The sequence below is a fragment of the Protomyctophum parallelum genome, assembly GCF_964188405.1.
Source record: "Protomyctophum parallelum genome assembly, chromosome: 8".
NCBI lineage: Eukaryota > Metazoa > Chordata > Actinopteri > Myctophiformes > Myctophidae > Protomyctophum > Protomyctophum parallelum.
The window spans coordinates 27253679-27274712 of NC_139703.1; the positions used below are offsets into that span (position 1 = coordinate 27253679).

The 21034-nt window shown below is 41.7% G+C and overlaps 1 protein-coding gene across 6 annotated transcripts in view; it reads right to left on the bottom strand.

Moving 5' to 3' along the window:
• cadpsa (Ca2+-dependent activator protein for secretion a) overlaps positions 1-21034 on the bottom strand; it is a gene marked incomplete at its 5' end in the record, with an annotated part of 137839 nt that overhangs the window by 29017 nt on the left and 87788 nt on the right. For 2 of the 6 annotated variants that reach the window (XM_083771334.1, XM_083771335.1), the window contains 9 exons: positions 444-599; positions 3091-3228; positions 4967-5108; positions 7637-7793; positions 12514-12620; positions 15913-15981; positions 17453-17576; positions 18267-18330; positions 19048-19149. In XM_083771334.1, coding sequence (XP_083627460.1) covers positions 444-599; positions 3091-3228; positions 4967-5108; positions 7637-7793; positions 12514-12620; positions 15913-15981; positions 17453-17576; positions 18267-18330; positions 19048-19149 — 1059 coding nt within the window. Of the gene's footprint in view, positions 1-443; positions 600-3090; positions 3229-4966; positions 5109-7636; positions 7794-12513; positions 12621-14901; positions 14935-15912; positions 15982-17452; positions 17577-18266; positions 18331-19047; positions 19150-21034 lie in introns of all 6 variants that reach the window. The other 4 variants (XM_083771339.1, XM_083771338.1, XM_083771336.1 and 1 more) reach the window with 3 other exon arrangements.

Sequence of the window (21034 nt, forward strand, 5' to 3'; positions counted from 1 at the left end):
TTCTAGTTAATATTACCAGCAGGGGGTCATCGATATGTCCGTATACAACACGGACAAATGTCAACCGTGGCAGACTGATTATCAGTGTTTCTCCAACTGAGCCATCGCGGCTCAGTTGGAGAAACGCGACAATCTTAATTTGTTGTATTTTATTCCCTTTTGTTCCCATGTTTATATAATAGTTGGTGTTTGTGTCATACTGGCTTTCATTTGGCGAGAAACCCCTTTTAGTGTTTTAAACATTATGTCATAATTTAACTATTGAAAAATAGCAGATCTACAAGCTCTACGAGCTTGTAGGTCTGATATTTTTGAAAAGTCGTGAAAATATTTATTTCAGAAAACTGGAGGATTTAGAAGATGTTTTTTTAATTTTGAGGTCAGGCCTATAAATGGGTTTAAACATCCAGTGTGAGTATCAGCATCAGTGTATAGTATCCTACCGTTTGACACAGGACTCGATCATGTCACTGGACATCAGTTTGAGTCGCGTCTCCAGGTGTTTTCCAAACTCCTCCTCGGGCCAGTGGAGGTCTCGGATGAAGGTTTGGAGAGCGTCCAGCTTCCAGAACAGGTCCTCCGACGTCCCCGAGCCATTACTGGAGGGGCCAGAGTGCAATGGTCAGATTCACATCAGAAGATATTAAGAGTCCCAAACGAGGGAGGAATCAGGGTTGAGACAATGAGGAATGAGTATAGGTCTGAGGATTGAATATTAGGGATTATTAGTATTAGCCACTTTCTGAACGACCAAAAAACATCGAAGTCAGTGGTTCTGAATGTTTTTATTTTATTTCAAGGAACCCCATAACTCTCACAAATGGAAGTTGGAACCAAATGGTTATATAGGGGTCCATTTGTACACTCTCAGAGTTACAGACCTGTACCTTCAGTTATCCTGATGGTCCTTAATGGATCCCACTTTGAGAACCAGCTGTTCTAAATGATTTACAGCATTCAGCTTCATTGACCTCAGCTTGTTATGGTTATGGTTAAACCATGAATTATGGCTTGGAAATGTGTTATTATGTTAGTCAGTCCAAGGTAAATAAGCAAGCACAGGCCCATGCATGCTCTGTATTGACATTTAATAAACTCTGGGACATGCACAACAACTGGATATTGTTTCACTGCAATCAGCAATTCAATGTTTGTGTGAGATTAGAAATAAATAATTGGCCATTCAAGGAGCAAACTAAGAGATTAAACTAATTTTGTGACATAGGAAGTGTGCTTAAAAGTATGTCTTATTAAAAAAAGAAGAAGGGAATAAGAAGGAACCGATGGTTAATCTAATTTCATCTCAATAAACTGTCGTTGTGAGCCGCGCTCACGTGTGGAAGATGCTTAAGTTGGGTTAATACTGTGTGGGGTGGATTACTTACTAAGTAGTTTGTACCCCATTCCCCATTGACTTATCAAGTCGCATACACCCCAATAGGAGCTACCGTTACCCCACCTTCTACAGCCACAGTGCAGGGAACTGGTTCTCAATGTGCGGACTTGGGAGCCCCAGGGGTCCTTGAGTGGTTGACTTGGGAGCCCCAGGGGTCCTTGAGTGGTTCCCAGCTAAATCTGTAGTTGATAGTTATAGGAATAACGGATAATAGCTTCCTGTCACAACTCTTGCGAGGCATAGTTACAGACTCCCAGTAGCATTCAAAGATTTTGGAAAAAATGCCTGGCTTGAGAGACCATGGTGTCAAGAGATAGAAATCATATCAAACCGGCAGTCCTTGAAAATAAATAGGTTGAGAACGTGAGAGTCACTGGTTCAGGGGGACATCAGGCCCTCCACGCCAGAATCACCGAACCCCAGTACCAATCTGCCCCTTTCACAGACTACTAGTGACTCATTGGAGGGAGGGCAGGGTAAGGAGGGTGCATGGAAAGATACAAATTCATAACATAGGCCTACAGATTTGATGTCAGATCGTTACTACGTCAATATAAACTTTCGATCGCGATCTCCGTTCATGAGAAATTTCTTTGGTTTGTATTTGTCATTTTCGAAATACTTTCAGAGTTATGAATTTACAACTTTCCACTCAAAACACGTGCAGAAATAGAAAAATGGATGGTTGTCACAAGGCCCTCCATTTTCCACCAAACTGCCTATACCTAGTCTATCCACACGCGACACGCCCCATGCTGTCGTGTTGGCATGAACATGGTTTCAGGTAGTGTTGATTTCGTTGACTAATAATAATCTGCCAAAATACATTTTAGTCGACTATATAACAACTGTTGATTTTAATAGTCGACAAAAATCTTATGATATTTTATGTTTTTGACTAAAAACACTAAAACATTCCAGGTGACTAAAATATGACTAAATCTAAATTAATATTATCCAAAAGACTATGACCAAAATATAAATCGAAATTTGCTGTCAAAAACAACACTAGTTTCAGATTGGTGCACAGGAAGGATAGCCGGGATAACACCTGAAGAGTGACAGATCCATCCCGTCAGTGCCTGCATTGGGCTTTGAGTGAGTTTGGCTCACGAACAACATCACCTGAACTTGGGAAACGTCGTTCCAAAATAAACGGGTCTAAAACATTGCCACCGGCATTCTCTCTTTGACGGGGGAACTGAATTAATTACAAAAGTGGAATGTGACAGTGGAATTGCAGCCCTCATCGTGTTTTTACCCTGACAAATGGGTAGAGATACCATATTGGCTGCTTAAACACAAGGTCCCAGGCAAGGGAGTTGGAATCCTGAGCTGTCACAACAGGGTGGCAATTCAGGGAAGGTACGGTTTTGACGCCTTTTTACCCTGTTGCTAGTGCAGGCAATGTTTCACTTAACGTTTGGAATGTGGGATGTACGTATAAAGTGTCAACAGGGTGCGCACAGGGTGGTGTTTAATTACCATGCCTAAACATAACTCGATTATGACTTTTGCACTCACTTACAACCTATATGCTTGCTTACACAACTGGAACAAACCTCTCAAAGGAGAGGTTCCTACTCAGTACAGACCAGGGTGTTACTTTAGGATCACAGTACAGTAGGTACTGTACCATGTTCATGCCAAGGACATGTAGCGCATGTCTCAGGCTCTGAGAGATCAATACACACTCTGAGTCATAAATAGCAGACATCCAGTTGGGCGCAGAGAAGCTGGGCATTTGTGGAAAGTTAACACTTGGCACTGCTAGAATTGCAGGTACTTTGGGCATTTGGAGGTTGACAATTTGCAGATTACTTGATATGCTCCTGTGGAGAGGAAACAGAAAAATGGCAAAAAGAGAGTACTATGACAAAAGTAACACACACGGATTGGATGAAGCAATGTGGCCAGAGGCCCCGCCGAACTAAAACAAATGGCTCTTTTCGACTATGAAGGGTAACTCAAAACCATCTGTAACTTTCAAGTTATGGGATTTGTCTTTGTTTGTTTATGACGTGCTGTTAGCTTGTGGGTTCCCAGAACTCAGGGTTACCGCTACCTCCTGAGAAGGGCCCAAATTAGGTCCAGAGAACCTTATCTGAAACTGAGCCGTAGCGTATGGAAACACATCCAGAACCTACCTAACGTACGTTAGATGGCACGGCACAGTTCACTTGGTTCTTGTAGTCGAAAAGAGCCATCAATTGCAAAATATTAGTTAACAGAATTTGTAACCTCAGCTAAATTAAGATTAATTCAATGAAGTGAATAGATCAACTCAGGTGGTGAAAATTTGATTGTCCTGACAGATCTCTTTAACTGCGGGGAAATTACCGTGAATGAGCATGTCAGCTCTGTGGGCCTATATAGCTGAACATTTGGCAAATGATTTTTCTATCACTAGGAGAACTAGCTGCATGAAGAAAAATATGGGAGGGAGATATCAGCAAGTACAAACATGCAATTATTGGTTAAAACAGGATGTGGTCCCTTCCAGGTGTGCTGATAAATGATGTCCTGTCAGACAATTCTGTGTAATTATTTAAAAAAAGTTGAAAAGTTTTTTTCTTCTTATCTATAACTTTTATATTTGTAAATGTTTGCCCTTTATCACTCCCAATTCCTCGATTGTAATTTATTTTCAACACACGCATGTTGTTGAATGCATTGCATTCATTAACAACACTGAAGTGAGATTAATTGCTCGGTGTAGTTTGAGAATAAATAAATCTCGAATGAATATATGAATCATTGTGTAAAGAAATGTGAGAGGGACCTTTCAGGTCGAGACCCAATAGAGAGATTAGACGTTCGTCCGGGACGCATATGAAAATCGCCGATCTACAAGCGCACAACGCGTACAACAGCTCACAAAGCGCTGCGTTGCGAGCTTGTAGAAAACAAAGATGGTCGTGACCCATCGTGACTCTTCTTTTTCTCTCCAGACAAATGGAAGAAAATCCAGGACTTTCTTAACCCATTCTGGGCGGGAACCCCTTTTTGTGTTTTAAACATTGTTATAATTTAGCTATTGAAAAATAGCAGATCTACAAGCTCATAGTGCGCCACCGAGTGGCGCGCTACGAGTAATTTAAGGCACTACTCGAGGATGCACACTGTACCTGTGTTTATAGCCCCAATATATTAGCATTATGATGTTCTTGTTTAATATTTCTCATCTATATTTTACCTTGTGTAAAATTGTGTTATTTGTTTGTCGTTTCCTTTTTCGTATGTATGATTGTACTCAGGGCGTCCTTGCAAAAGAGAGCATGCTCTCAAATGTTCTTCCCTGATTAACCCATTTTAGGCGGGAACCCATTTTGGTGTTAGCATTACGTTATGCTTTAGCTATTGAAAAATAGCAGATCTACAAGCTCGTAGTATGAGCTCTTGTAGGTCTGCTATTTTTGAAAAAATCGTAGAGCGATTTTTTTTTAGAATTTTTTTAGAATCTGATCTCAGGTCAGAATGAAAACTGTCGGGATGTAGAAGACATTTTTAGAATCTGATCTCAGGTCAGGTTAAATAAAGGTAAAAAACTGACAGAAAACGTGCACTCACTTGACCGGCTCCCAGGATTCCCTTTCGAAGCCCCGGTGGATGGACTGAGCGATGGAGGACTCCATCAGGTCCACGTAGCGCACCACCAAGGGAGCGTACAGGTCCTGGAGGTGCTTATGGAACTTCCCATTGCACAGGTTATCTGAGAGCACAAACAGCGACACGGCGCAACACAGGACATGATGATCTCAGTGTTAATAAATGAAGTTATAGTAACGGTCCAATTGTTTAGCAATGCATGTTAACGTCTAATAGTAAATATAGTCTGCATTTCTATAGTTCCCTTATCCAAAGTGAGTTACAATGTGTGTTGCATTCGCAGTTTGAACGCACGCGTGCACCAATAAACACATACACACGTACTAGCACTCAGTGGGAGCATTTGGGGGTTCAGTGTCAATTGCTTAAGGCCACATGACCACTTAGCCAGATATTATCCCGCTTATTACATGGCTACCTAACATAAATTAATACAAAACACAACAAAAAAAGTATTCCATAAGTTCGCGCTGGCTGCGTCTGCCCAGCTGCAGGGCTGGAGCAGTGAGCACTGTCGGAAAACAAGGAAGTGAGTTGATCAAATATAACCCATTTTCGGGTATACTGCTTTGTCTATTTCTCGCTCAAATGTTTTCAAAAACATTTTTGAGAGCAATGTTTAGCTAAATGACATTGTGTGTCACAGTGTCTGTGTGGTTACATGGCTGTCATGTTGGAAACGGCAGTAAATCAGCGGGCCCAGCAGGTGCTCAGAGGGTTTGATTAGGCAGCGGTCTGTTTAGCGGAGCGGTCTGTTATCAAGAAATAACATGCTGCTGAATTCAGCGATTGACCAATCAGAATCAAGCATTCAACCAAGCCATGTAATAAATATATATATATATCCTGTAAATCTGATAATTAAGGCCATTATCAATCATGGAGTGTTTCTGAATAGCAGTCATGGTCTACTCTGTGTGGCTCCAAACTGGTAAAAAGGCAACACTGACAAGACCACAGGAGTTAAAATGGACGCCAGTGTGTGCTAATGTGATGCCTCACGGCTCCACGCGCCATGTGCGTCTGCTTTTATCCTTTTCTCCCTTTGAGCACTCTCTCTCTCTCTCTCTCTCTATCTCTCTCTCTCTCTGGCATAGGAGTCAAGGTCAATGATACACAGTAGGTGCTATGTTTGTTGTGGCCCTTGATTGCCAACATCCCTCAATTAGCCACTTGAGTGGCTGCTGTCCACTTGGATGTGTGTGTCCGGCAGTGTGGACGCGGGGCTCGCCGCGCCACCCGGCAGAGACCGCCGCGGTCCTCATTAGCTCCTCCAATGACGTCCCACTTCGTCGAGCTGTCTAGAGCTAAGGCTATTTACTGCCACATATATAACTGCAGCGCTGTGCCGCGACAGAATAGATGACCTTCTGCGAGAACATGCCCCGGTGATATGGGTTTAACCCAGTGGTGGAAAAAGTACTCCATTGTTTTACTTCAGTAAAAAATGCCACTGCTGCAATGTACGTACTGTAGAACTGCTCCCGTTACAAGTAAAAATCTGGAATTCAAAATCTACTTGAGTAAAAGTACAAAAGTGTTGGCATCAAAATGTGCTTAAAGTACCAAAAGTAGAAAGTACTATTTCATGTTTTCAAAATGTATACAAATATTTTGAAAATAGCAGTTCTACAAGCTCACAATGTGTCGCATTGCATTGTCACTATGCAGGCCAGTGAAGCAAAATCGCATCCTATTACATTATGTTAACTATTAAGCATAAAAAGAATATGTACATTTCCTAATTAATTATTAGTGCCAAACTCTATTTTATCTACTTTACCATGAGCTGTTGTAGCTATGTCCACTACTATGCACTTAATCTGCGGCCTTTGTCCCTCACATATGGCTGTACCACAGAATCGAACAGTGGCCAATTTGCAACGTGGCTCTAACTAGCAAACGTAACAAGCTATTTGCCGTCCGTGGCGTTCAGCTGGTGAATGAGAGGACAGCACTCTGTCTTCTCCTTGACTCCCAGATGACAAGTTAAAAAAGGGAAGCATTCCCTGGGGACAATTAGTGCCCTGCGTCGGTATATACGCTGACGACAGTGAAGTGGATCCCTTTGCAGGCCTGAGCTCTCCTGAGGCTGCCGCGCAGTTCATTAGAGAGATGGCTGGCCGGCGGTAACCACAGCGAAAGCTGCTCCATTGTGTTTCGTGAATCGCCCGTGGCATCTTTTCACACAGACACAGTTGTACAAATGTGCGAAGGCTTTGGGGACGAAGCAAAAAGAAGAAAAAAAAGAAGCACTGGACGACACGTTACACAGCTGCCGCATATAGTGCATCGTTTTGAGGTTGTACATTTCTACTGTAGATAAATTAGAGCTTAATAGGACCGTCTTCTGTCGAACATTTAGATTTTGGCACCCCATTTTGTAAATGCGCAGTTAATGTTTCTCAAATTATATCATAACTGGAAACTAAATTATTGGCAAATAAACTAAATGATTGGCAAATAAACTAAATTAGCCATTTAAATTGTAAATGAAATGATTATTTACACCAAGTGGCCCTTGTGTATACATCAGAGAGATTGTGAGTGTGTGCGTGTGCATTTTGTGCGCGCGCGCGCGTGTGTGTGTGTGGAAGGTATAGACAGATAGGTACGTCATTCTTCACTCACAGTCAGTCCTCAGGAAGTCATTGAGGAGCTGGAAGAGGGGGAAGCTGTCCCAGCTGTCGGGCGGCTGGACCTCCAGCGCGGCGTCCATGTCCACTGAGTAGAGGGACAGGAAGGTCTCTGCATGATCCACCATCAGGTCTGACCACCACGCAAAGGCCTGGAGGAGGAGAGGGAGAGAGGGAAGGAGAGGGAGAGAAAGAGAGACAGATAGAGGGAGGACGAGACGGCAAGACAGAAAAATCAAGCAAGAGAGAGAGAGAGAGAGAGAGAGAGAGAGAGAGAGAGAGAGAGAGAGAGAGAGAGAGAGAGAGAGAGAGAGAGACAGACAGAGTAGGGGGATAGAGGTGGAAAAGAGAAAAGGCCCAAGAGCGACAGGAGAATAAAAGAGCAGAGTTAGATAAAGAAAGTGTTTGAAATCACCTGATGAGCACAGGCCTTTCAAAGTACCACACAGTTTGAATCTCAGACGGGTAAATGTGGTTTAACCTCAAACAAATTGATACAAAGGGGTTTTCAATGGATTCGGGTAATATTGGACATGCTAAATAAAATCGAGGTTACCAATATACCTTCTGAGAAGGCGTCCTTTTCGAGATGGCGTACAAGCTGGCTGCCAGGAGGGTAACACTAATCCTATATGTCATTATAAACATACTTATATAATCTGCTTGTAACACTGTATAAATACAGTTAGAACTCATTAATGCTCACAATGCTTTTTAACAATAGTCATAACACATAATAAAGCATTCTATAATTAAGCAATATTACACGAGAAGGTGTGCTTTACCGTCATTAATAACGGTATTATTGGCAAATAAACTAAATTATTTGCAAATAAACTAAATTAACTAGAAAATGTCCCAAGAAAACCACTAGCCTATCCACCCAGAGAGCTCTGCTCTGGGAGAGCATACAGCTGATTCTTATGTTTTGATTAGGTGTTCCATCATGCTCGTTAGGGTTAAATGGCTGTTTCAACCAATCAGATTGCTTCCTCAAAACGACCTGTTCTATAATGACTTATAACTAGGACAACTATATGTCTCTACAATCAGAATAATGTATTTTAACAGTATACAATTAATGCATTATAAGAATGATTATAAAGCATGTCTCACAGTTATGACGATTAAAACTCATTCCCTGCCAGATTAAATACCTATGTTACCACCCAGCACAAGGCTTTTTTGTTGTTATTTAGCATGCCCATACTACCAGAATCCAGTGAAACAACATTTTGCATCCACTTCTTCGGGGTCAAGTGATATTTTCTTCATATATTGATCGTCTATTCAGTAAAAGGTCAGGAGAATGGTGGAAGGGAGGCAACTCCACTGATCTAAAAGCAAGGCTCTGGTTCTCTTGCTTTGCACAATAGGAACTCAAGCTGTTGCCTCGGAGGTTTCACTGTATGGGCAAACTCCAGCGGGGAACACTTCACAGCTTGGAGAGGAAAAATGCAGTGGCGGGGAGCTACGGTACTTAAACACACACCCCGCAACTCCTTCACCGAGTCAATCATATAAGAGAGCTGTGGTGCGCCAGTGCAAAGTGTCTCCCTGTAGAATAGATGCAGCGGAGTGACTGTCATGCACATCATCCAAAAGAATAAAGAGGAAAACAAAATGAAACGTATTCATAACTCAGCTTCCCATGCGCCTTATGCTCTCAGCATAACCTCCAGAGATGAAGTGCAGAGGGATCATTGAGTTTGAGTTATTCACATTTCATCCCATCTTATGCCACGGTGATGTGAATACATCCGTTGGAGGGTCGGGGGGGGGAGACATGCACTGAGGTGTGTGTGTGTGTGTGTGTGTCACACGGAGCTCTTGTCATTGGTTGGTCAGTGTGTAAAAGTGGGCAGGTAGCATGAGCGCTTAAACCAGCATGTCCATTTGCAACTCAATCCAGATTCAGCACTAATGATGCTGGGCTGCAACTTGCATTCAAGTTCCACTTTTGTTATAGCCTATTATTTCACTCATGTTTTCAAATTGGGAGTTTGGTGTCTTAACGCTGGGTAGGCTGGGTCGGGTCTACCGACGCGCTCTAATTAGAGGGCCTCCAGAATGCATTTCTTTGAAAGGCGGCATCCCTTTCTAGGTGATCATACAATAAGAAGCATGCCCGAGTAATATGTTCTCCATTGCGTGTCTTGGCTAATCCAATGGAGAGGAACACGTTTGTTTGGGGAGGTGAATTGGACATTTAATTCCATATCAACTGCCCCGAGTATTACTAGACAAAGTACATCGTACATTGATCAACAGATGGCTCAGAGGCCGGTTTAGGTGGTTTGACATGGATAGTAAGGTTAGGGAATGAATGTGTAATGGGTTCAGTCAGTATTGACCTTATTCAGCCCCATCCAGTTTGAAACCAAAACAAAACGTCTTTGTAAAACCACTCCCCATTTGAATACGTGCAGATCTGTGCAGCAATGTAGCTGAGATTGATGTTCAAAATAGTATTGTTTGATCATTTTAACATGTATTAGTTTCACCTAAGTGAGTTTGTTTGATATAGATAATCAAATATATTTTACTTGCGTATACAGTCAACATAACCATAAGACAGGGTAGCTCAATTGTAATTGAGTCTTGCATGACAAAATGGGAAGTGATTTCACAAAAAGAAACGTCACAGTGTCAAGTCCTTCTTTGCATTGGCGAATAAGGTGAATAGAGTTGGGACAGATTAATGGGTCCAATACACACAGTACATTGCCCAAGTGCTTGCCATGTTCAGTAAGGGCAACACTGTTGTTAGCTCAAGCTAACAAATGTTGTTACAAGCACTTGACCGGCAGTATACGATCACACACTGAAAGGAGCATTGAGATTCATGATAAAGTCTCATGAGCACATTAATAACATGCACAGGTCAGGACTAGAAGGGAAGGAAAGCAGGACAGTATGACCTGCCAGTATCAGTTAAAACAATCACGTACCTCTTTCCCCTTTTCAAATAATCCCCCGTGAAACAAACAAATAGTTAAAAAGCAGAGGAATTATGTCAATTTGCTTCGATCATACACTGAACATGAGCATTTGACAGATAATGTGACGAGGACTGTGAAGAGAATAACATTTTTGACTGCCAATAATGTAATAATGAATACATAAATTGTGACATTTTCTTTCGTCAGTTCATCCTAAAGGGATGCAAAGAGAAGATGCCCGTGCATCTTGTTCCTATATACGCCTCACTATAATGGAAGGTATTTTGTCAGAAAGAGAGAGACATGCATGTGTGAGTAAAAGCAGGGAGGAAGTGGGCCACAGCTTTGACTTAGAACAGCACCCTTCATTCTGCCGTGACATACACTGGAAGAGCCTGTAGTCGCCATCGGAACGAGCAACCGTGAGGATATGATGCACTGTACAAGGGAATTAAGCCCTTTATGACCTGTAGACTAGAGCAAGATGGTGGGTGGAGAGGGTCCTTTCTTCCTGCTGGGAAGTGAGTGTGCAGTGTCCCCTACCCCATTCAGGGGTAGGGGAGAAAAAACCAATTAAGCTAAGTCTATACTGTTAGATGGCCTGTTCATGTTGGCTCTAAAACAGGTGAAATGGCAAGTCCGATTGTGTATGTTAAAGTCATACCGTGTAGCTTGTTCAATAACAAAAGTCATTTTTGATATAATTTACTGGAATATATATATTTTTTATATATATAAAATAATAATACAATATGAATAATAAATAATTGGGAGTCTCTGCGTACAGGAAATGTATGTATTTATGTATGTTATTAAGTACCATTTCTGAAAACAATGTGCTTTAATAAAAATGACCTCAGCTATAGGAGCCTGCAGCATTCGTTTGGGAGTGGTATATATACTTCCATTGGTTGGTTTCCCATTGCATTCTGGGAATCACGGTTCTAATAGAGCGTCGCAGTCCCGCCCCCTTTCATGACGACGCCAGGCCCAGGAAATAATTCCCAATGCATTTTTCTCATAGACATTTCAAAACGTATTTATTTAAAGACCTTATAAGCCAACTCGAGTCGTGACAAATCATCAACAAACACAATATTTTGGACCAAACAAATAATTACAAAGAAGAAAAACAACAAAAATAGTGTTGTAACCTGCCGTTTTCTTCTTCTTTTTCTAATTATTTGTTTGGCCCGAATAATGGTGTTTGTCGTCATGATTTGTCACGACAAGAGTTGGCTTTGTAAGAGGCTTAAAAGGTCTTTAAATCAATACTTTCTGAAATGTCTATGAGGAAAATGAACGGAGAATCATTTCCTGGGCCCTGGTAGGGGGCGGGACTGCGACGCTCTATAGGCTACACAACAGAGCTATCAGAGGTGTAACCAAAGAAGACTATAGTACAATGGATGTTACACCGTGGGACTTTATATAGCTGGGTCAAGCAACTTACTTTTCAATCAATAAATCATCCCCCCATACTACAATCCATATACAGTATTACTGCTATATATATTTGATTTTATTGATTGATTAATATGAGTCTCACAGTGTGTCCAAAAGGTTTCTACTTTGTGACCTATGGATACACGAAGCCTCTGTCTAGCACGAGGGCCTGTACCGTCACAGGCCAACATGCAGCACGTATACGAGATATACGTTAGAATTGAAGTTCGATAGCCTGCTATACAGACTGATTTCCGTTTGGACTTGAAGCCTGTTTAGTATTATTTAATAATGTTTAATGAAGAGGCAAAGATAGGATTATTCAGAGTTGTTAACCACTTTCAACCTGGCGCTCCTATTTTGGAGTTTCGAGTTTAAAAGTAATAAAAAAAAGAAAAAAGTGTGTGCATGTTGCGACGTTGCGTGCGTGCGTGTGTGTGTGTGTGCGTGCGTGTGTGTGTGTGTGTGCGCGTCCGCCACTGACCTCTGCGTGGTGTTCTTCGTTCTGTTGAAGCACCTCTATCACCAGCTCCGCCAAGCGAATCGTGTCCTCCAGTTTTTTGGCCGGGGTGACTAACCGCCCTACATTCTCTGGAGTACAAAGTTCAAAGGTCAGTGCAGGCAGCCTTAAAGTCACACCATAGTTTCTTTCTTCACATTTGTTTAATATTGTCTCCTTTATTCTATGGCTATTGTATGCATGCAATTTAATTAACACTAACGGTTATGGTCATTATGCATAGCATATTCAGGTGCTGGGGTGACGGGAAACTGTCTCGACAGGAAAAAAGACCTGGAGAACCCACACGCTATGTTCCATTCTACACCTTTAATTTCCCAAAGATATGACACTTATTTTCTATCTCTGAGTGGAACATAGTGAGTGTGTTGTAGGCCTCCTTTTTGCATGCAATTAAATAATGCTATAAGACAACTTAGATAGCTGATGACACTTTTCTGAAGTTTGATTAATACTTAGTTGCACATTGGTGGTGTGCAAGTACGTGTGAAATCAATGGTTAGATTGACGTATCGAATTTGACAGTGTACAAGACTGTACACTGTCAAGTTCAGAAACATGCATATTCACAAACCCCATCAAGTCTAAATGAAACTGACTATAGATATCAATTTAGATATAAGGTCCTTAGTTTTGGTCTACACAGTCATAGATATTAGAATCAATCTCAACTTAAAACAGTTAAAGCATAATGCAATGTATGAAGTTGTTGTATAAATATTTAAATGCGAGTAGTTTCAAGCTAAACTATTTCTACACGCATTGAATGCACTGGAAATAGCAAATGTATACAAAGTATTTTAGCAAAGATAGAAAGTGTGTAGAAAGTCCCGCCTTGTCACTCTACCATCGCTTCACATTGCAGTAATGACGGCATCCAAAAGAACAAATAATGGACGTTCCGAGACAAATTAAAAGAGACAAAAACAAACAGGCAAGTTCCACATTCATCATGCAGTAATGTGATGATTGTGTTGCACAGTTCTGCCTATATTATCCATTATCCATCTACCGGCTAGCCACATCCACACCTTAACTGTTGCATTGCAGTTTGACTGGCACAGTCCAAGCGGGTGCCATTTAAACACTACCTTCGGTCGGCGTCAGATGCAACCGCTGCAATCAAGACAGGCTCAATCAAATTTCAATCTGCTGAATGTAGGAAACGAAGTTATATTTTGAATTGTACCAATAAGAAAGAGGCCACAGCTCCATGAAGCACACCCCACTGACAGAGTACTTTATTCACACACTGGGCCGTAAACCACCCAAGTATAATGTGTGTATAGCCTATTATTCATGTACGTTATTCCCAAGGAAATGTCCCACCCCCAATGGCTGTGATTGGCTGGGACGTGCAGAGGGAGCAGGTGACACACGGGGGCGGGAGTGCTTTAAAAGGTCATGCGTTTGTTGTAAAAACCGCTTGCACAAATGCAAGTTGTTGCGTGGACCAAGCGAGCGCTCCCCAAAAGGATTTCCATGGGAATTGCATACATGAGTACAACGCCATACAGGTACATATAGTTACTGTATGGTGTGGAATTAATAGTTGTGAAATAGCTAAATAGCTTGAATATTAATTTAAAATTAAATCCTTACTGATTTAAGAGAGAAATCCTTTGGTGAACATCAAAGAAACTGTATGGTTTGCACCGTTGTCATATTTTACAACATTCCCATTGCTGCTCTTCAAGGTGTTTTTGTTTTTACAGGTGCCGGACTTGTAAAGACATTTTTTAACTGATTTAATCGAGAAAGACTTACCAGCCTTATTACACTCATATCTCCACCATCATTCATTTCAAAGAGAAAAGAGCATAGCCTACTGTAGCTGTCTGCAGTAATGAGCTGATAGCGATACGTGTGAAGTGCCGCACGGCCCAAATTGGCGATGTACAGATGTATACAAGCACATAATGTGTCTGTGATCTTGTAGATCTGCTATTTCCCACACGTCACAATACTAGTTTAAAGTAGGTTTCAGGAGGTTGTCACAGAAGTGTGTATATATATACACACACACACACACATATCCACAGTGATATTAGTATCGCTATGCGGGGCTAGGGGAAAACAATGGTGGTGGGAAGCGTAACGCTGGCACAATGTTCCTGAACTTCCACTAAACATTTCCATTAATGTTTCTGTGACTTCCGTCAGGAAATGCATCAGGAAGGTTGCGAGAGGTTGTGCTAGGGTGGTAGGGTTTTAGCTAAGTTCAGGAAGGTTGCGAGAGGTTATGCTAGGGTAGTAGGGTTTTAGCTACGTTCAGGGATGTTCTGATCGAGGATGAGTTACACAAATCCAAGTGATTTGTGTAACGTATCGCTATGTGAACAGCACCATCACCTGGATCCTTCAGTTTTTTCTGATCTTTTTCCGCTGAGTGAGTGAGAGAGAGAGAGAGAGAGAGAGAGACATGGATGGAAAGGAGAGGACAGAACAAATTGAAAGGTTTCAAGAAGGAGGTAGGAGAGCATAAAAGAAGAGCAATAAATTCAACAGTGTGTAGGAGGGAAGAGAAGAGACCAGAAATGAAGGTACGTAGCTGACGTCACTCAGCTTTTATACAGAAATGTTCGGTCAAAGTTCTCCAAGTTTGTAAATGCAAAATGTCTTCTTTATTATTCAAAAGCTGATCAAAATCATTTCAACAAGCTAATCTTCTGAAGTTCCCGCGTACAGCACACAGAGACATACGAAATACACTGTATTTGCAAATCTCTTTGTCATCTCAGCAAAACCATACTAGAAACCTACAAACATCTGCAGAAGACAATGCAATGTCTTTTGGAGCCAGGGTGTGGATATCTTTGTACTGCTGACTGAGGTGCTTCTCTACCATGTACTGTACCATGATCTCAGACAGTGAACGAACGGGTTTACACAGAAGCAAAGTAAAAATGCATTCAAATCACAGACAGACAGAGAGAGGCAATGCCCATACAGCAAAACGTATATATTATACATGGGTATACGTTTCTTCTTTTTTTTTTTTTCTTTTTTTTACTTTGAAACATATGAAATACTATATATTTGTTTTCTGTAAGGGCAGGCCACAGGACACAAAAGAAAATTACAGATAGAAGGACATGGAATTGGATACTTTTCCCCATAGATCAAACCAAAAGGTTTACCAGGAAGTCTTTACGCAGACAGAAGCAACAGATTCAAATAGACCAAAGGACTCCAAGGACGAGGAAAAGACACAAAAGACAAAGAGACATGGGTGAGAGTAAGCAACAGGAAAATATGAGGTAGCTTCTAGTGCAAATCGTGCAGAATTAGGCTCCAAGGGAAAAAAGGGTCATTGAAGCAAGAGGGCGGGATGGCGTGGGGTGGGGTGAGGAAGGTACTCACGAATGGTTAAATCCATGACTTGAGACGCCAAGCAGAAGACAGGGTGCTCATACATCTCTCTCTTTTTCCCTACAGAGAGAGAGGGAGGATACCGGGGCATGCAAGAGGCCGGGGTCAGAGAGGACGAGCACACAGACTGTACCGTTGTGTAGGTCTGCGACCAGTAAAATCCCCTTGGTTTAACTCTTGACGGCGTACAAATGCAACCGAACACACCTCGCAGTTAGGTCTGTTTGGTTCCATCCGTAACGCTCGGGATTTTACTGTGTGGCGGAGAGAGAGGGAAGAGAGAATGGATGGTCCCTCCACTTGTATGAGAGATGGGAAAAGTCTGAAACCTCTTACCGGTAGTTAAAACCCACGGTTGGGGGAAACAAACTAACACAAGGGGAAATAATTTGGGGAGGATTTACAATCCCAACTGAGACACTAAGGTTAGTTTTCCTTGGTGTCTCCAGTGTGGTGATGGTATTTCTTTACAGACATCGGTTAGAATTGACTGCTTTAAACTGGAAGTGTAGTTATTATTTACACACATTTAATTCATTGTAATGAATTGCCTTTAAGTGCTATACAATCTTTGAGGCACACATTTTATATGCTGCATTTGTGTCGCTTCTGTGTTTAGAGATGCAATGTCTCCCAGTATTATACAATGTCCATGATGCCTACTAAAGAAAACCCATGCAACAGATAGAAACGCTGAATTGCCATAAGGGGCAATCCCATCATTCCTTATGTATTGGCCAACCCTGTTTCCAAACGGTAACGTAGAATGCCAGTAAAGCCAATAGACAAGGAATACAGAGGGGAGGCAGTGAGAGGAAGATGAAGATTAATCTGAGAACAAGGGAACAGAGAGGGGGAGAGGAAAGCAGAGATAGGAGAGGAGAAGAAACGGGTCACCCAAACTACTAGGCAGGCCATAGTTGAAGACAGAGAAACAGACCAGGACTCGGCTGGAAGAAGCTGAGGCATAATGGTGGACGAGATCAGCGTAAAAAGGTTTGTGGGGAATTGAATGCATTTTTACTTACTGTAAACATTGCTAAGTTAACAGGCTGTTGGACGTACATCAAACACTGCAATCGTCATTTTGAGACAAGAGATATCAGTGCAAAAAAATAATGCATAATAAATCTGATAACAAGCCTCAAAGAGGGACTTTGTGAGAAAGAAGCTGTGGAGAAAACAGTAGGGTTAGAGAGAGATGGTAAACAGAGCACCACTCCAAACCAACTCAAAATGTTAGGAGAATCCATCGAAATGTAAGATCAACGAAATGTATCTGATTTGTTTTTGTAACAAAATAAATCTTCTGAGGGCAACATTTCCCTCTGCCTTCCTGAAACAAATAGCAATCGATACATCATACTTAATTTCATAATTAATTACTAGTCCACTGTATCTTCTCAACCAACAATGCTGCCCTTCTTTGCAGAAACAAAGAATTCTCATGTGAATCATGTGAGACACACTTGTTGTGTTATCCACAACAGAATAACCCTATACTGTCCAGGTTTTAGACAAGATGACCTACCTTCTAGCTTGGCGTATTCGGACAGACGCTGGTAGTTCACCAGGGCAGCCTGCTCCAGGCATCTACGGATCATCGCTTTCACTTCTTCCTGGGGAACGTGGGTCGCTATGTCCTTCATCAGAACCTTCAAACACAAAATGACAGGAATGAGGCCTTCCATTTCCTCTGTGAACATGCTTTACAGGAGTGGTGATCAGGGTGTGTGTGTCTCTTAATGTGTCTCTTAAATCCTTCACCCGGAAAATACATTTTGTGGCCGCGATTGCCGGTTCATTGGTTATGGGCCGTTGAATAAAGCTTGTTTTGACCAAAAACCTGATCTGGAAATAATAATAATAATAATCCGAGATAAATGTCTTTTTCTGGATCCGATAACGTGGAGGCTGGCAGAGGGCAGGCGAAATGTTTCACTTCTGGTTCATTTCTGGTTGTATCCATTTCTGGTTGTATCCATCCACCTAACCATTCAGACGTTGGCGAAGATCGCAATCTATCATAAACAATTGAAAAGACCACATGACAGAGATCTCCGTCATATGCGGTAAATCACTGGATTAGACTTGACAGAGATCTCCGTCAATGGCAGGGAATGTTATGGGTATGTGCTAAATGCCTAAATTCTAAATCAATCAATTGTGTTCTGGCTAGGGTCAGTGGAACCACACTTTTAAGTTCCTATATTCATCGGTATCACAATGGACAGACAGACAGACAGACAGACAGACAGACAGACAGACAGACAGACAGACAGACAGACAGACAGACAGACAGACAGACAGACAGACAGACAGACAGACAGACAGACAGACCATACCCTTTCGAGGAGGGACAGAGTTGCTTTCAGTGCTCCTTCAGGCCGACCAAACGGAAAACAGTATCTGTGAAGACAAGTAATGGCAACCATAAAACCATGCATTTTAAATACACTTTGTAATTCTTGAGGTCACACAATCCTGGTCCTAAATCACAGCACTTTATTTAATCATTTCACAAAAATGATGACATCATCAGTCTCGCCATGCAAATGTGTTAGCTCAAGACTTAAAAGAGACATTTTATGTCTCCTTGGGACCAAACGAGAGAAAATAGCCAATCTACAAGCTCATAACGCGTCACGATGCGATGGTTGTGAGCTTGTAGATCTGCTATTTTCACTGTTTCTTATATTACGGAATGTCTTCGATACATTTTTTATCTTTCAATTTAATTTTATTTATTTATTGTAACCTTTTGAAATACGGTAGTAATGACGGTTGTTTGCTTGTGACCTATAAAAATGGCTCCACAAGACTCCCGACCCAGTATTTGGGAAACAATATGGTTTATTATTAATATTAGGCCATTTTCGTGACACGTTGAGTGCTTGTAAACTGGCTATTTTCTTCAAAATTTTCTAAACTAAAAATGTTTTTCGAATGATATCCCATTGCAGAACATTACAGTTGGCTACAGGCAGACAGGGGATGAAAGCAAAGTTATGGTTTTGTGAAACCCTGAAACTGCAGCCTGGGTGCTTGTGAAACCCTGAAACTGCAGCCTGGGTGCTTGTGAAACCCTGAAACTGCAGCCTGGGTGCTTCATGCCGTTCCTAGTACCTGAAGTGTGTGATCTGGTTCTCCAGAAGAGCTCGCAGCCTCTCCTTGATCTCCTCAAAGCGCTCCTTCTCCTCCACCGTCACTGTGCCGATGCCATCAGGTCTGAAAGACACACATATTAATGTGACTAAGTCATTTGACTCAATAGGATGTTTTGCTTAATGTGACTAAGTCATTTGACTCAATAGGATGTTTTGCTTAAAGGTATATTCAGTGATTTCACTCAAAAAACCTTAGGTTTCGTTTTTGGCTGTGGGACCCAGCCTTTCGTCCAATCAGGATAGAGAGTCAAAAACGAAACCTAAGGTTTTTTGACCCCCAGGGGTTAACTGGGGACAGGGAGGAACTCCTTATATGGCCAGCACACAGCACACAAAACAAAAAAATAAGTGATATTTGAATTAAGTGAAATCACTGAATATACCTTTAATGTGACTAAGTCATTTGACTCAATAGGATGTTTTGCTTAATGTGACTAAGTCATTTGACTCAATAGGATGTTTTGCTTAATGTGACTAAGTCATTTGACTCAATAGGATGTTTTGCTTAATGTGACTAAGTCATTTGACTCAATAGGATGTTTTGCTTAATGTGACTAAGTCATTTGACTCAATAGGATGTTTTGCTTAATGTGACCAAGTCATTTGACTCAATAGGATGTTTTGCTTAATGTGACTAAGTAATTTGATTCAATAGGATGTTTTGCTTAAAGTGACTAAGTCATTTGACTCAATAGGATATTTTGCTTAATACTCACACAAATAATTTAGAGACCCCCCCCCCCCTCCCCCAACATTAATCTGACTTGCGAACCTGTAAGGGTCCAATTGGAACCCCCTCAAGGAACTCTGAGGATGGATGGATGGGTGGATTTTATTATGTCATTATTGGACACAAGTGTACAACGACACTTGTGTACACTGAGAGACCCTCGACACTGAGGGGCCCTGGACGCTGATCTACACAGTATGTTAGGAAGAATAATACATCTACTGGCAAGGTTTAAGCTACCATGTCAGGGCAATAACATCCGCTTCGTGTCAATAGTTCAAACTCAGACATCTATCTGGCTCCACATATGGCCAAAACATACAGGTGGTTATGAGAGACCCACTGACACAAATATCTGCAAAGAATGGAGGAGGCTGTCTGCCATGAGTGTTGACACTGAGCAAATTGGTATCCCTCTTCTCCTAACAGTACACTCACGCACGCACTCACGCACGCACGCACACACACACTTCTCAAGTCGCCCCCCTCATGACCACCAGTACAGCGCCTCTTCTGTCACATGCACTCTGCTCACAGTCCACCCAGACCCCAGCCATGTCACAAACAATAAGGAGACCAGCCTTTTACACACGCATGCACACACGCACGCACGCACGCACGCGCGCACGCACGCACGCACGCACACACAGCTGTTTGTACTGATAATACACGGCAGGCTATTATGTACAGTATTTAACAAAACAATTGTGTCTGAGAGAGAGAAAAAGCATGACACAATGTAGTGCGTGCGTGCGAGAAAACAGAATAATACAAGGCTGAAACAAGAAATTACAGTTCCCTCTGATGATGTGACAAAATCAGATGATAAGACGACTTCACACTAATTAACTCCTGTAGGGCCTGGTCTGCAGACATGCTCTGTTCCCTGTCCATAAATGTGTCACTACGGGGTGGAAACCTCATACTGTATGTCCCACTTTTCAGACATTTTAAAGAAGAACTTGTATCAATGGATCCAGTTTTGTTTAGTCCCAGTCTTAATTGTTAATATGTTTCTTTGGTACAATATTTATACACCGCACAGAGACAAACTTAACCACTTTCACCATAACCTATTAAGACCAGCAAAGCATCCGTGTTAGTTTACATTTGAGCTACAAAGTCTTATTTTATACTATGGCTATTGAAAAATAGCTGATTATAGCCTACAATCTATATACAGGCGCATCACTTCATGCCACGCTACGAGCTTGTA